The 15521-nt window shown below is 37.2% G+C and overlaps 5 protein-coding genes across 8 annotated transcripts in view; 1 reads left to right on the top strand and 4 right to left on the bottom strand.

Annotated features, from left to right (window-relative positions):
• LOC106673850 (ABC transporter G family member 23-like) overlaps positions 1-4535 on the top strand; it is a 60648-nt gene extending 56113 nt beyond the window's left edge. For both annotated transcript variants that reach the window (XM_024227279.1, XM_024227280.1), the window contains exons 8-15: positions 339-469; positions 530-770; positions 827-1004; positions 1074-1189; positions 3536-3606; positions 3684-3772; positions 3834-4010; positions 4074-4535. In XM_024227279.1, coding sequence (XP_024083047.1) covers positions 339-469; positions 530-770; positions 827-1004; positions 1074-1189; positions 3536-3606; positions 3684-3772; positions 3834-4010; positions 4074-4378 — 1308 coding nt within the window. In that variant the 3' untranslated portion in view covers positions 4379-4535. The remainder of the gene's footprint in view (positions 1-338; positions 470-529; positions 771-826; positions 1005-1073; positions 1190-3535; positions 3607-3683; positions 3773-3833; positions 4011-4073) is intronic.
• Positions 4536-5069: 534 nt separating this feature from the next.
• LOC106673952 lies at positions 5070-7679 on the bottom strand. Of its 2 annotated transcripts, none has more exons than XM_014406352.1 (8): positions 7435-7679; positions 6592-6706; positions 6375-6523; positions 6095-6296; positions 5809-6030; positions 5559-5755; positions 5389-5497; positions 5070-5329 (listed from the first exon to the last, which is right to left on the bottom strand). In XM_014406352.1, the coding sequence occupies exons 1-8, from the start codon at positions 7565-7567 to the stop codon at positions 5203-5205; spliced, it is 1254 nt and encodes a 417-aa protein (XP_014261838.1). In that variant the 5' UTR covers positions 7568-7679; the 3' UTR covers positions 5070-5202. The 2 variants fall into 2 exon arrangements, with proteins under 2 accessions (XP_014261838.1, XP_014261837.1); XM_014406351.1 differs by lacking the exon at positions 7435-7679 and adding an exon at positions 7104-7384.
• A 1807-nt stretch (positions 7680-9486) lies between these two features.
• Positions 9487-11163, bottom strand: LOC106673954. Its single transcript, XM_014406354.2, has 3 exons — positions 10994-11163; positions 9857-10006; positions 9487-9792 (listed from the first exon to the last, which is right to left on the bottom strand). The coding sequence occupies exons 1-3, from the start codon at positions 11056-11058 to the stop codon at positions 9522-9524; spliced, it is 486 nt and encodes a 161-aa protein (XP_014261840.1). The 5' UTR covers positions 11059-11163; the 3' UTR covers positions 9487-9521.
• Positions 11164-11232: 69 nt separating this feature from the next.
• LOC106673953 lies at positions 11233-12422 on the bottom strand. The gene is made up of 3 exons (XM_014406353.2): positions 12233-12422; positions 11935-12174; positions 11233-11661 (listed from the first exon to the last, which is right to left on the bottom strand). The coding sequence occupies exons 1-3, from the start codon at positions 12280-12282 to the stop codon at positions 11313-11315; spliced, it is 639 nt and encodes a 212-aa protein (XP_014261839.1). The 5' UTR covers positions 12283-12422; the 3' UTR covers positions 11233-11312.
• Positions 12423-14058: 1636 nt separating this feature from the next.
• The window catches only part of LOC106673789, a 28692-nt gene continuing 27229 nt past the window's right edge, over positions 14059-15521 (bottom strand). For both annotated transcript variants that reach the window (XM_014406055.2, XM_014406056.2), the window contains exons 21-23: positions 15124-15281; positions 14708-15060; positions 14059-14650 (exon numbers count right to left, since the gene is read on the bottom strand). In XM_014406055.2, coding sequence (XP_014261541.1) covers positions 14347-14650; positions 14708-15060; positions 15124-15281 — 815 coding nt within the window. In that variant the 3' untranslated portion in view covers positions 14059-14346. The remainder of the gene's footprint in view (positions 14651-14707; positions 15061-15123; positions 15282-15521) is intronic.

Genomic DNA, 15521 nt, shown 5'->3' with positions numbered 1-15521 from the left:
TTTCTTCGCTTTCGATACCTCATAACTGTACCTGTCCAAAAGTATAGAATGAATACATAAATCGAGTACATAAGTACAATTGGAGAAAAACCGATGCTCGTAAGTATCGATGGTTTTCCCTATTCCTGAGCACTTGTTGAACCTGAATTTTGGTTATTACCACCTTACCGATCATTTTGGGCTGACTATACTTCAGGCACACTGATGATGGCAAAATGCCGAAACGCGTCTGACAGCCAACCCTGCGAGTATAGGGTGGATGATATGTTTGTGCCAATACCCCTTATGTATTTGTTTAGTGCTTTAATTGATACTTACCTAAAACTTAATAATTTCAGGTAGCCATAGAATACCCGAAGGTAAAACCAAATTCATCCCCTCTTCCTATTCCAAACGATGAGTGGTTCAATTTTAGCAGATTTTCCGCTCAACTCGGTAAAAACGTAAGGTGGACCAGGAGAAATTTCGGGTAAGCTTTTCGCATAATTTAGTCATAATCTGTAGTGTTTAAAGATCGGTTCGATTTCAGGATTATTTTGTTTATCCTCCTTCTACCGGCTATTCAGTCCTTCCTCTTCTGCATATGTTTTGGAAACGACCCAAAAGTTGACGATCTCCCGGTCGCCGTCATTTCCGAGGAGCTGACCGCCCTGACATACAACTGCGAACACTTCCGTCACAATTTGACCTACAGCCCAATATTGGAATGTAACATACCTTATTCCTTGCCATGCGAATTTATCGATCGATTGAAAGAAAAGCTCAACGTGGTTTGTACAGATTATTTCGAATATTCGGCAAATATTGAAAATATTTCAACTTTTAGAGATTATACGACGACGTTGATATGGCCAAGAGGCTCGCCTCCTCTAATAAAGTTTGGGGTGTGCTATACATTTCAAAAAACTTTTCGACATCAATCGAGGAAAGGATAAACAACGGAATTAGCACATCTGATGCCGACATCGATGAGAGTATCATTTCTGTGTGGCTCGACATGTCAAGTAAACTTTGACTCAAGATGAATTTACAACAGATTGTCTAATTGACATAATCATTTTTTTCGTTTATAGGTTATGTCATGTCGAATCTAATCAAAAGGAACATAGGTGACAGCGTGGCAAACTTTGTCACTGGGATTATGAAGACGTGCGGAATTCCGGAAAAAGCCGGCGACATACCCGTCGTGGTGAGTGTTTCATTACAACGTAAGACATCAAATATTTAGGTTTCGTCATAAAAGCATGTTCAGATGTAATTAATAACATCGCTCGAGGCGAGAATTGATAGATGGTTTTTGCGAAACACTTATCTCTTTGAATTAAGTGGGGCAAGGTGGACCGACAATTTAGAAATAAATTATTCACTCCGTAAAAAATGTTCAAAGTAGTCTTTTTTTATATAATTGTTAATATAATTTGATGTAATATTAAAAATATAACGAATGTACTGATCATAGGTTAATTTTGGTTAAGTTTGTGGGAATTTTTTTATTTTTTTTTATTTAGAAATCGTGAGATGCGGTCTGGTGTGATGTAGGTTTCAGAAAAAAATTTTCTTTATCGTGCCAACGTTTCGATCTTTATTGAGATCATCTTCAGGGCTCAAAGTGTTTGTCTTCTGTGTAATTGTGTCATTCTTGCGTGTCGTGTCGAGAGTGGGAATTTATTAACCAGTTTAATTATTTCGATTGTGAAATTCTCGAAATTGAAAAATTACATTTTTTTCTTGTTACTTTGTTATTTAAATTCGAATATTGCCTAACAGTAGTTGAAGAATGTTTGTTATTTAGATTCGAAAATTACCCAAAATCCACTAATTTCGTGGTCCGCTTGACCAATTAATACATTACAATTAATTAAGGTTTTTCGTTGAGATGAAAAAAAGTTAATGGCACGAGCGGGAACTGATAAGGTGGGGTTGAGATAGGAAGTTGATGTCCGAGTGGATCGAGGATCCCCAGCACCTTTCCACGATTTGTTAATTTAAGGTCAAAGGATCCCCAGCACCTTATTACAATTTATTAATTTAAGGTCGAAGGATGCTCAGCACCTTTCCACGATTTGTTAATTTAAGATCGAAGGATCCCCAGCACCTTTTTACAATTTATTAATTTAAGATCGAAGGATGCTCAGCACCTTTCCACGATTTGTTAATTTAAAATCAAAGGATGCCCAGCACCTTTCCACGATTTGTTAATTTAAGATCGAAGGATGCTCAGCACCTTTCCACGATTTGTTAATTTAAGATCGAAGGATGCTCAGCACCTTTCCACGATTTGTTAATTTAAGATCGAAGGATGGGCTAGCCGAGTGGTTAGCGTGAGAGACTCTCGGCTCATAGACGCCGCGGTCGTGGGTTCGATTCCCACCGTCGCCTCTGGCCCTTTTTTCACGATAACCCCCCCCCTTCCCCAAATATGAACATGTATAAGAATTCGTCACCATGGTTAATATGCATAGATCATAAGGCCATAAAAAAAAATTAAAAAAAAAAATGGAAGGATCCCAGCACCTTTTTACAATTTATTAATTTAAGATCGAAGGATCCCCAGCATCTTTTCACGATTTGTTAATTTAAGATCGAACGATGCCCAGCACCTTTACACGATTTGTTAATTTAAGGTCAAAGGATCCCCAGCACCTTTCCAGGATGGATTGTCAATTAGGCTCGAGGAATGTCAAGTATCATTCCACGATACTTTGTTGATTTAGGCTCGGAAACTGCCCAGAATATTTGCACGATTCTTTGCTAAGTTAAGCTCGAAGAATACCAGAATATTTTCACGATAATTTCTTAATTTAGGCTCGAAGAATGCCCAGCATCATTGCACAATACTTTGTTAATTTAGGCTGGAAGAATCCTAACCATCTTTTCACGATACTTTGTTAGCTTTGGATCGAAGAATCTCTAGGGTCTTTGTCCTATACTTTGCTAAGTTAAGCTCGAAGAATATCTGCATCTTTTCACAATTCTTTCTTAATTTAGGCTCGAAGAATGCCCAGCATCATTGCACAATACTTTGATGATTTAGGCTAGAAAAATGCCCAATATCTTTCCCGGATTCTTTGTTCATTTAGGCCGGGAGAATATCAAAGATCTTTTCACGATACTTTGCTAATTTGATTTCGATATTGTCAAAAATCTTTTTACAACACTTTGTTCTTTGTGTTTGAATATGACGAAGCTACATTTTACTGCACTATTATTTTATTCGATAGGCAGCATCTTTTCATGACATTTTATTTTGATTCGAAGATTACCGAGAACATTTTTATAATATATTGTATTTAAGATGTATTGCTGATCATTTTCCACCGCAATGACCTTACGATGGTATAATGCTTTCCCACAAGGCATACACGCAGAAGCATTTTAAGTATGATATTAAAATATTATCCCATTAGATAAAAGCTATTGTTTAATAGTTACCCAATAGTTTCAATCCTAGTTATTTTGTTGTTACCATGAGTGGAAATTGAATAATTAATATATTATTATTTAGAGCTTTGTTTTAAATTTAATTTTTTTCTAGTTCCAAGATGCTATTTATGGGAGCAATTCTCCTATAGCGACTCATAGCACTGCTCCAGCTTTCGTCTGCTCGTCAGTATCTTCTCATAAATTGTATAATAATTAAGTTTTAAATTTACTAAAATCATTTGTTTTTTTTATGTTTTTAGATTCATTTTCTACTTTGCTATGACTTTCACAAGTGGGGCGATTATGATGGAGAAGATGTTCGGAATCGTCGAGAGAATAATGGTCGCCGGTTAGTGACCGCAATTAGCCGCAAGACGATCAAAATAATTACACTGAAATAAATTTTCTAGGTATGACACGCTTTGAAATAATTACCGCTCATTTGGTCGTCCAATTCTTCATGATGACGTTGCAGGCGGTCTTTATGCTGTTTATATTGTATTACGTCTACACGAACCCGTTTGACGGAAGTTTCGTCCTTTCAATGGGCATGTTGTACCTCGTTGCCTTCGTCGGCATTGCTTTCGGTAAAATGTGGAAATCGTCCATTTAAAGTTGCACTTTTACCGATGTACTTTTCTTTTTAACAGGGTTCTTGACAAGTGAGATTTTCTCAGAAGAAAAAATGTCCTCTTACACCGGTATCGGTATGATCTTGGCGATTTTTATGCTCGGAGGATTACTGTGGCCGTTGGAAGGTGCTCACATCGTGTTGAGATCTTGGATACGGTTTTTCCCACTGGTGGCTGCGATCGAAGGATACGCCCACATCACCCTCAAGGGCTACGATTTCTTCCACAGGACGGTCTACATGGGCTATGTTTCTTGTTTCGCATGGATTATCATTTTTGGCGGTCTCTCGTATATCATTTCAAAAAAGACAAAAGGATCTTAGTTTTGCTCAAAATAATTTAAATTACTTTTTAATTAATGTATATAAAAATGCGTTATTGTAAATATATTTTTCTTTTAATTACTCCCAAAAAACGCTCAGTAAATCTACAAGAAAATTTATTATGTTTTGCTCAAATAATTATAATTTGTTTTCTGAACATGATTGTATATTGTAAATAAATTTTTAACTTCTTGAGTAACCTTGAGACTTTTTTACATCTAGAGTTTCTAATTCAAAATTATAGGGTAGCATTCCTACTCGCTACCTATATAGAGCCAAGGCCTGACTACTCGCTTTATATATGGAGCCAAGGAATGACTCTTCAACCATGTTCAACCAACCGTGGAGTACATACTCTCACCCTACAATAAATATATACAGCTAGTCTAATAGTAGGTCGTGTGATACTTAACGAAGTGCTTCTCTGAGTCCTAGGGCATCAATAAAACAACACTCCTTTTTGCTGCGAAAGGAGGACCCGAAGATTCTCTGTCATTATCAAGCAACAACTCGCTCCCTGCATGGAGCCAAGTTCTTTTTCAACTATCGATGGATGAGGTTCTTCTTAGACCTTCTCTGCCAAGCACATTTTTCAATTACGTGGAACACAGCTAGTAACTGCATTCAGAACATTCTTAAACTAATGTAACATATGACCTTCTTCATACCAGTTTGTAATAAATGATATGACTTAACTTATATAGCAACACTTTATTTTCTTACTTCCGTGCGCGGATCATTTGCAGCGGCTACTTACACAAGCGTCCTATGTCGGACCGTTGCTTCGTTTAATCTATTTATAAGTTTATCCTCCACAGACGATGTTATAAGTTGGAAAACGACATTTCTGGGAAACGTTTTTTTGCGCTCTTCATTATCGTGCTCGGTCTTATTGGATCGACGTTCTCTTTCATCCACCTAGCTGCTAATGTCCGAAACGGATAACCGACCCTGTGGGGTAACAATATTAATTTGACATTAAAAAAAAAAAAAGATATCTTTGAACTTACTGAAACAGTTCATCCTGTCTTTTTTCATTCCATGGCAAAAACCTTACGGGCTCTCCTGGGTATGGAAATTCTTGATGTTGATTCAAAGGAAGGACGTGGTCGCATGGGTCTTTTTTTTTAAACAAGCGTATTAGAACAAAAGTAAAGCTGAGTAAGACGTGAAGCGGTACCTTTCGACTTGGCATCCCTTTTATGAACGCAGCCGGTCGGAAAGCAGCAGGACTTGCATTCTTCCGATTCTTCCTCTTCGGCGTATGATTCACCTCTGCTATATACACGGCTGCATAATTCGTTCTTCTCGGGTACAGTGCTCGGATCGAAATGTGTTTCGGCGATCGATGGTTTAGACACACAGGAAGATTCTGACCTGGAATGACATTTAAGAGTATTTTTGTTATAAACAAAATTTCTTTAGCTCACGTTAGGATTTCGATAGGATCTTTCTTCTTTTTATAAACCTCCCCAGGTATGTAATTATCTGGGGAATGGAGGTGCAATTCCTTTATGAAGTCTACTTTCGGCGGCATGGTGAAGAACTTTCTAGTATGACAGTCGTTGATGCTTCCCACAGGACTTTCTTGCTGTAAGTGTCTCGATCCTGGTGGGTTTTCATACCAAAACGGCGGCTCTGCCACCCTTTGCCTGTATATAATAGAAATAGCGATGCCAATTCAATAGGGTTTTTTTAAAAATATCGATAACCTACTTCAACATGTCATCATTCTTTTGTATTTCTTCTGTCGGAACGGCTACTTTTTCCTGATCACCTGTGTTCATGATTTTCTTTCTTTTCTTCTCCGCAAAAGCTTTTCGCTCGATTTCAAGAGCGTGCAGCATCTTCTGCCTGTACTCGTTTTTTATAAATTCCAATTCGTAGACGACAGATCGCGGGAATAAACTCAGTTTTACTTTTTAAAAAAAATGTAAAAACCTCTGGTTATCTTAGTTCAGATTTAGAAAAATTTGGGAAATTATCATAGATTTACCAGGATTGGCAATTCGAAACGGACGATTGTACTTATCGGAAACGGCTTTCATCTGGTAACCCATTTGATTGAGAGGCTGTGCGAAAAACCCTTTATTCCTGTTGACTAAGAACTTCCGGTTCAGGTCCGTAACAGGCGGCGGAATCGGACTAAAAAAATATAAATCAAATACACTATTACGGACAGACAAAACGTAAAAATTGCCATAGGATATTACATATCGGCTCCGCATTTAAAATGCATATGCTTTCTAGGTACATTGGCGTATTTTGGGTTCAGCTTAGCCTTTCCGACCCCGCCGTATTCGGTAAAGTGAGCCCCGTACGTTGAATCTACAAAATATGTGAGCTATGAAACAAGAACAAGCATAACTTCTATGGGATTTGTCGAGGCCTAAAAGGAGTGTAGGTTGTTCATCATTCAAGACGTCTGACCCAGCCAGCGTGAACAGGCCTCAACTCCCCTCGGAAATTAGTTAAGGTTTTTAGTTGAGATAAAAAAGTCAGTGTCAGGAGCGGGATTCGAACCCACGATCTTCGGCTAGATACGCCGCTACTCTACCGCTATCGTGCGGACACTAACTTCCTATCTCAACCCCATCTTTTGAATTTTCCCTCCTCTCGGAAAGTTATCTTCACATAGAAGAGTCTTATATTTGACTGTTCATGGCTATTGTTTTTCTACATAATTTTTTTTTCAGGTTCTTCCAGGTTTATTTCCAAGGATTACCTTCAGGAGACGCATCTTTAGCGAGAAATAGTGCTACATTTTTCTGAGTCTCTCTAGGTGGAGCCTCTGGAGTGAATTCACTGCTTGAGCACATAAAGCGGGGAACCGGTTGGAGGCAGTAGTTCCCCAGCATAATGTAATCGCTCTCAACATTCATTTTGTTTTAAATTTCTACTAATAATTTAGAAAACCAGAACCGAAATTTGAATATGGCTTCAAAAAACTTCACAAAATGTTTTTGTTAAATTTTAACTATCATGTGGTTATAAGGTGGTGGCACGTAATATATGTGTTTTTGATGTTTTTTTTTTGTTTTTGTTTACGGACTTACCCTCGAAATTAGAGTTACGTTCTAACTGTCTCCACAGGTTACTTTGGGTAAGCCTAAGAGGACAATCGGGAGTAAAGACTGCATTTGAGGCGACGTAGTGAGGGATGAAATCAATATTTCCCGGGAATGTCATGATCAACTACGTTCTACGTTCTACGAATTAGTAATAACCACAAAAAAACGTTATTTGCTAAAATAGTTTTTGAAAACTACAAATGTTTTTAACACTACCGGTATTTATGTCATCTGTGGAATTTTTCTTCGACAAATATTATTTGCTGGGGACCGAGGTAGACTCTCGCGGTCGTGGGTTCGATTCCCACAGTCGCCATTGGAATTTCTGCCCCTGAATCAAAAAAACATGTTCTGATCATTGTTAATCTGTAAGGACACAAAGCCAAAAAAATCCCTACGATTATTTTATTTTGCCGCAAATGATGGCCCGCATGAATGTTCCAAAAGTCAGCCGCAACGACGAAGATCAAAAAGCGACAGTCTATGTCATATCCAATAATTCGGACAGACATCAGTATCAAGTTCGTAAAAATATTAAAAAGCCGTCCTCACTATTGACATTTCCTCCAGAATTCCTCATGAACTAACAAAAATCAGCGAGGATAGGCCAGGATGGTAGGTAACTATCAAACAATAAATACAGACTGACTTCAGTATCAAGTTCATTTAAACAAAAAAAAGCTTAATAGTCCTATTGCTATGATCCTTATTGTAAGAACAGATCAGACTTTTATTGGAGGTGTGTTAGTAGATTAGTACATTTCCATCTTGGACGAGAAACCCATTTTGGGGTGCCCATGTAGTATCAGTTCTTCAGAAAAAAACTCGTCATTAAAAATTGATCACCTTTGTTGACACAGCAGTATGACTGGATCCATGCTCCACTGGACTCTCCAGTGAACTTTTTGAAAAATCTCCTGATCATACCTGTTATCCCTATTATTAAAACTGTTTACTAATGATGACCCATATGACATTTTGGATGATCCGTAAGTTAGCCGGAACGATAGTTCAAAAACAATGGACAGACTATGCCATATCGCAAGTTAATTCAGACAGACTTAGGTATCAAAGGATTATAAAAAAGAAGCTGATCTAAAGGTATGTTTCTTAATGTAAAACCAGATCAGAATTTTATTTGGGATGGTTCGGGCTAAGTACTTCAAGGTGGTTTACTGCCAAGTACCTTGTCATCATGGACGGGCATCCAGTTTTGGGGTGCCCGTGTAGTATCAGTTCTTCAGAAAAAACTCGTCATTAAAAATTGATCACCTCTGTTGACACAGCAGTATGACTGGATCCATGCTCCACTAGACTCTCCAGTGAACTTTTTGAAAAATCTCCTGATGATACCTGTTATCCCTATTATTAAAACCGTTTACTAATGATGACCCATATGGCATTTTGGATGATCCGTAAGTTAACCGGAACGATAGTTCAAAAACAATGGACAGACTATGCCATATCGCAAGCTAATTCAGATAGACTTAGGTATCAAAGGATAATAAAAAAAAAAAGCTGATCTAAAGGTATGTTCCTTAATGTAAAACCAGATCAGAATTTTATTTGGGATGGTTCGGGCTAAGTACTTCAAGGTGGTTTACTGCCAAGTTCCTTGTCATCATGGACGGGCATCCAGTTTTGGGGTGCCCGTGTAGTATCAGTTCTTCAGAAAATATGTGGTTCAAAAACATAGTTTGCCACTGGATATTAAAAACTGATCTTTCTACTGTTTATTCGATCCTACGGTCCTATGACTGGACGCTCCAACGACAGATTACAAAGATAGACTGCGAAATTGCTAAGAATAATAAAATTAGGTCCGTGGTATGTAAAAACTAATATCTTCCAGGACCCTGAAGGTCTGAAAAAGATAAATCTTCACATTGAACAAGGCTAAAAGTGCTAAAGTATACTAACAGTGATAATATTTGTCAAATTTAAAGCATGAACAATTTACAGAATTTCAGCTATAGGCATAGACCACCAATGGATGTTCTGCAGTAAAATTGTTAAAATAACAATAAACAAGTAATTTATTTATTTTTTATATCACACAAGACCCATTAAGGTTATTTGTCGAGCACTGATTTCCGAAGAGGATCACATCCTGGGCTATTGTTGAAGTTAGGCCCACACGTCAACCGTTGTTCGGTGACTGCTGAATACCTGTCTCCCCAGGACTTCGTGCTGGTCGATTTTCGATTTTCTTCTACTGTCTCATTCAGGGACAGAGCGTCTCTCCTCTTGACCTCGTTGTAAAAGTCGTACGTCGGCGGAGGAATACTCTTAACGTCGAACTCCTTGTAAAAATCCGGGTGCTTCGGTGTCCAGTGAAAAAGCCTGTAGGAAAACGATCCGAAATGTAGAAAATCTTTAATAATCAAATGAAAACATAATCACTAACGGATTCGCGAACTGTTGCGAACTGCTCCTGGTAGGTGTTGCCTCCGGTGGAAGACGAGTTACGGCCAAATCCCGTATATCGCCCATTAAACCGTGCCGAGGCTTCGCTTGACATTCCGGGTACCAGAATGGCATTTCGTACAAACTATCCCTGATAAGATCCAGTGATAAAAATGTCAATCAAATTAAGAAAATCGTGAACGACTTGACGCAGATAGGTAAAGGGGGTTAGAAGTATTACAAAACGAGAAGAGTTATTCAGATATCGTGAGATGCGGTCGGGGTCACTTAATCTCTACACATTTCTAAACGAGAAGAAATGCGTTTTCTTTAAGCACAACCGAACTCTTTCCAGCCGTTGAATATATGTAAGAATGGTCAAATTAGACCAAATTCTGAGACTATAAGATAAACTTTGCTCATTCATTATCACTCTTTCTCTCACATCTTACGCTCTCTTTCTTCTTTTATCACTCCATCATATCTCTCTCCTCTCTCTCACTTTTTCTCTCTTTTTATCTCAGATTCTCTCTTCTTCTGGTCTTTCTCTTTTTCTTTCTCAGCCTCTCATTTTTCTCCCCCCCTCTCTCTCTCTCTCTCTCTCTCTCTCTCTCTCTCTCTCTCTCTCTCTCTATATATCNCACACGCGCGCGCGCGCGCGCACGCACACACACACACACACACACACACACAATACACTCTCTCCCCCTCTCTCTGTGCTGCTCTCACTGCTAACCATATTCCAATAAGAATAAGTTAAAACTACTTGTATTTTAAGTTCAATTATTCAGAACGAAGATGCTTAGATATAAAGCACGCAAGTTCATCGTCCTTGAGTCGTAAAAATATTGATAATGTGCTCGTTCGTACGTTGCGTGTTTCAAACCTCCAACTCCTGTTATGTAGAAAAACCGCAATAAGTATTTTTATAAGGGCAATTCAATTGTGTACGTAGCCCTCGCGCATTTTCAAATTTAAAATTTTCCTTCAATAAGCATTGTGAAAAAAACTGTATGGTATTTAAACAAAAACAAAAACATAGCGAAACGTTCGGAAAATTAGAATTTTTTTTCGTCGTTACATTTTAATTATTTTTTATTGTATTATTTTACAAGAAAAGAAGGCTGAATTTCCTTACATGTCCATATTTTTTGAATTTGACAAATGGGCTACTGCCTCGACCCTGTGGTCTTCCTGTTGCATCTTAAAATTTAGAAAATGTACGTAAATTTTATTAACCTAATAAAAACGGGAGAGTAAGCAACCGTTTTGGGACCAGAATTTCATTACTAGATATGCTTTTGTTTTTTAACTTTTGATTTAACAACTGTAGGCAAGATTAAAACTGTGACAGTAAGGCATTTCAAATCGAATGAAACTATTGAGAAAATGCATTTATTTTTCAAAAAAATAAAAAAATCTGTCAACAGAAAAATAATAAATAAAAGAAGCTTTCGTTACTTCCGGTCGACAGTGTATCTCCTGCAGCAGGGATTTGTACCAGGAATGTGGACGTGTTCACTGCATTGGTGATCCCCGTAAAAGACGCAGGATCTCCTTTTGCCCGTCGGGACTTGATTTGCGTAGTTTAACACGGGTAAGTTTTCCGCGACGTTCCACGACCGGGTGTTTAGGGTCGACGAGCCACTCGGAGAGCTTTGTAACGTGGAAACGCTGTCGTAATTGCTGCTCAACTTCTCTCTTCGCATCACGCTTTCGTAAAGCGGGTACGTTATCGGAGGAAAGTCTTCTGGTTTGAAAGTTTTGTGGAATCCGTACGTTTTCGGCTTCCATATGTCTTGGCAGCTACAATTAAAATTAAGCATTATACATTTGTCTGGCCTTTTGAAGTATATCATTGTTGTTTTGGTCTGTTGGTTTGTATTTTCACCATTTTCATTAGTGGGTATGCCCCATTTTGTAAAGATGGCGATGCTGTTATAAAAGATGTGAAATTATTGATGTTTATCTTATGCTATTGATTTTTAAATAAGCATCATCAAAATAAATGCAAACATGTGATTTGTTTAACCAGGGTGCGTTCCAAATTGATTTAATTAAAATCACAGAATTCTTTACCGTTCATCAGTTTGCGGTGCTTTCAGAATTTCTTTAGGCACTTTTGACTTGTAGATTTCACCGGGCAAATACATTTCTTTCTTGTCGACGCCCATCTCTCGAAGCCATTCCTTCTTCTCAACCGGTTGCATTAGTTTGACAATCGCCATGTCGTCCAAATTGCCTACAGGGCCGAAACTTTTTGCTTTGATCTGGCAGCACGGGTACCAGAAAGGGGGCGCGATGTCACATTGTATGGCGCTGAAATTTTACACTCGGTTAATCGTTAATTTAACTGAGATGTCGCACTCGTACGCACTTTCCTATCTTCAGCGCGGCTTCTGGTGTAATGTAATCGCCATTTTCCATATCGCGTTGCCTTCAATTCGACCCAATTGGATTTCATACGACTGATTTAACTGATTGAAATTTTGAAAAAAAAATTTCTGCTTGAAAGCATGTGAAACTAAACAAAAATACAAATTTAAATTATGATTTTAGTGTAAAATAGTTTAACTGTATTTTTTTTTATAATTTTTTACCTTTACAAAATGGTTGCTTTTAAATTTTGTATATATAAATAATCTTTTTTCCATTGTGTTCTGCTTTAAATTACTAATTTATAGTTTAGAATATTAAATTGGCATTTAAAAAGCTACACGTCTAGTAAAGTAATTTTTGTCATTCATACTCAGGACAGCTTAACAACCAACATCGGTTGTCAAAAACGAGGGATCAGAACCACTTTTTTTTTTTCAAATTCTTAATTCAAAAGACATGGTTTTCAGACCGTGGAAGTCAAATAGTCAATATGATTGATTCTTGGCTCTAGATGTTAGTTTGATTCCGACTGTCGCCCCTGATCCTTTTTTTTTCAAGCAACCCTTCTCCCTATAAAAGAAGAATTAAATATGACATTCCTTGGCTAATATGCAAAGTTCATAAGGCCATTAAAAAAATCCATGGATTACGCCAGGATTCGAACCCAATATCCCTAGCCTCAATGATTTGCCCACTGCAGTCTACATTCTTTCGTTTAGTAATTTTCCCGCACCACTTCAAAAACTAAAATTCATTTGAAATTTGTTACAGCATAAATTCAAGTATGGTATGAAAGCAAAAATTTGTGAGATTTCTTTGTAGTGCTAACTTGATTTTTTTTCCTTTGACGATTTCTAAGCCAATTGAAAATATCACGCCTCCAGACAAATAAAAACAAAATATAAAAATTTATTCCTCAGTTTCATATCCATCTTTTTTGGATTTGTGGTCAAACTATTAGAAAGATTTCATCTTGCGGCCTGTGGGGTGAAGGAACTTTGTTCTTTTCCAATCATCAAACCCACTAATAAAGAAAAACATAATTTTTTTCAGGAAAGGAGAAAATGTTAGGATATGAATGAATCATTTACAAAAAGTGAAATCTTGTTACTCACCCCATATTTATTATTTCTACAAGTATAATGGTGATATTAATACAATGAAAAAATAGCTAATTTTAGGCTGGTGTAGGTGGGGTCTGGGTGCTCTTCAGTCAAATGTATCTTGGGCTGGATGCCACAATTCTATGGCATCCTTGGGCCGCAATAACTTCCTGGATTGGAGAAGGATGTGGATGGTGGCACTGCAAAAACCTTTCTAAACAATCTGTATAGGTAAAAAACAATGCCCTGATGTCCGGCAGGTGGATCTCTTATTGTTTAACTATTAATTTTGTAACTGTTAAATTAACGCCTTTTTTTGAAATTTTTGTTAAAGGGAATTCTAAACTCAAGCAGATAGCTTTTTACCATGCTTGCAATTTACTGTAATTATTTTATAAACCATTACTTTTATTTTTTCTTCTTTTGAATTGGCTTTTCTTTTTTTTCTTTTTTTTGAGATGATAATCAAATTGGGCTTTATAATGGCTATAATTTTCCTTAATTGCCTGCTGAGAGAGATTTTTGTTTTCCTGGTTGAGATGTTGATGAACTTATTTTATTTGTTTTGTACCACGTGAATTCATCCAGTATGTGGTTTAGCGTGGTAAAGGCTTGGGTATTATCTAAGAATAGACATCAATCAATTTTATTACACTTAAAAATATACAATTACATACAAATAAAACATTTCAGACAAATTAAACTATAAAATAATAAATAAAATATTAAAAAAACTTTGTTTTTCAGGAAATTATTTATTTGTCATGTGATATTTATCCTACAAGGAACTTCTTGCTTGACAAATTTCATTATATGCTAAATGACATTTTATATCACAGATTACAGGCAGGGGGTAACCCGACGCCTTCTAGTTCGTCAATTGTCACAATATGATACTCTCAAAGGAGATTAATCAGTTACGCAATCGTTACTGATATAATAGGAAGAAAGCCTACAGATGTTCAGCAGCATTTGCCAATTTTTTTTTTTGTTTAAATCGTACGGCAAGTTAACTGGGTGCGTCCACATTTGGAAATTTTTTCATAAAAGCTGCCGCAATGCCGTGACTGGCTTCTGCGACCATCGTTTCTATTAAAGAATCGGCGATTTGGTTTTTAACCAGGTTTTCTTCGTATGAGAAATTTGTCCATTCGCCTTCCTCTTCTTGAAGCTCTTTGACTAAGATCTCGTCGACGAGGTCTCTCCTCTTTTTTGTCCATCTCATTATCATATTTTCCTTAATTATCTTCGGTTCATAACCAAAAATAATATTTCCCTCTTTGTTCACAAATTTAAGAAGGTCTGCTTTAGTTCTAAAAAAAAAAAAAATTTTAAAAATGAAAATAAAAAATAAAAAATTTGTTTCATACCTAATTGGAGGAAGTGGTTTTCTCGGAGGATGGGCAACAACCCAGGGTGGTTTGGCTGCTTCTGGTCTAGGCTTGAATTTTAAAAATGTTTCTTTAGCCAAATCAAACATGAATTCCCTATACGAATGATCTTGGATTGTTGACAAGAAACTCTCCGGCATTTGCACACTCGCCGGATCGTTTCCTTTGGATTCCTCGTCCCAGATTATTTCAACGCCCTGACTCAACCTTGACAACGTTTCTTCCTTAGTAGGCGGAGAGTGCTTTGGAGGGGTGTACGGAGGAGGCGGCTTGTTGGGTATCTCTCGTACATAATAATATGGGACAACCTCTTGAGCTTCTAACTTCTCGATCTAAAAAATCGAAGGGAAAAAAAAAGAAATTTCCTTTTATCAAAAAATATGCAAATACAATACCTCTTGTTCAATTTGGAGCTGCTTTAGACGCAATTCCTGGGCTTCTTTAACTGCCTGAGGCGTAAGCCCTTCACCATGCCACAACATATCTCCATCATTATTTTTCTCATTCCTTCCAACTGTGATTCCTTCATTCTCTGCTAAAGGAAAACTTTCGGCTATAGAGAAAAAACAATGTTAAATTAGTTCCTGCTTAGACTTAGAACCTAAACAAAGATAAAACAATATCTAAGAAATCTATTTATTTTTCTTCTTGTCAACCCACCACTGAAGATGGCAAAAGAAAAATGAGTCTTGATACAAAACAGTAAGGCTAGGCAGAACAAAACATGTTCAGAAATTACTATCATTTCTGTGATCTTAATAAAAATAATTTAACTGGGTCAATTACAGCATAA

Source organism: Cimex lectularius, unplaced genomic scaffold (genome assembly GCF_000648675.2).
Source record: "Cimex lectularius strain Harlan isolate CLEC.00 unplaced genomic scaffold, Clec_2.1 scaffold42, whole genome shotgun sequence".
In the NCBI taxonomy this organism is placed as follows: Eukaryota; Metazoa; Arthropoda; class Insecta; order Hemiptera; family Cimicidae; genus Cimex; species Cimex lectularius.
This window is presented reverse-complemented; position numbering and strand designations above follow the sequence as displayed.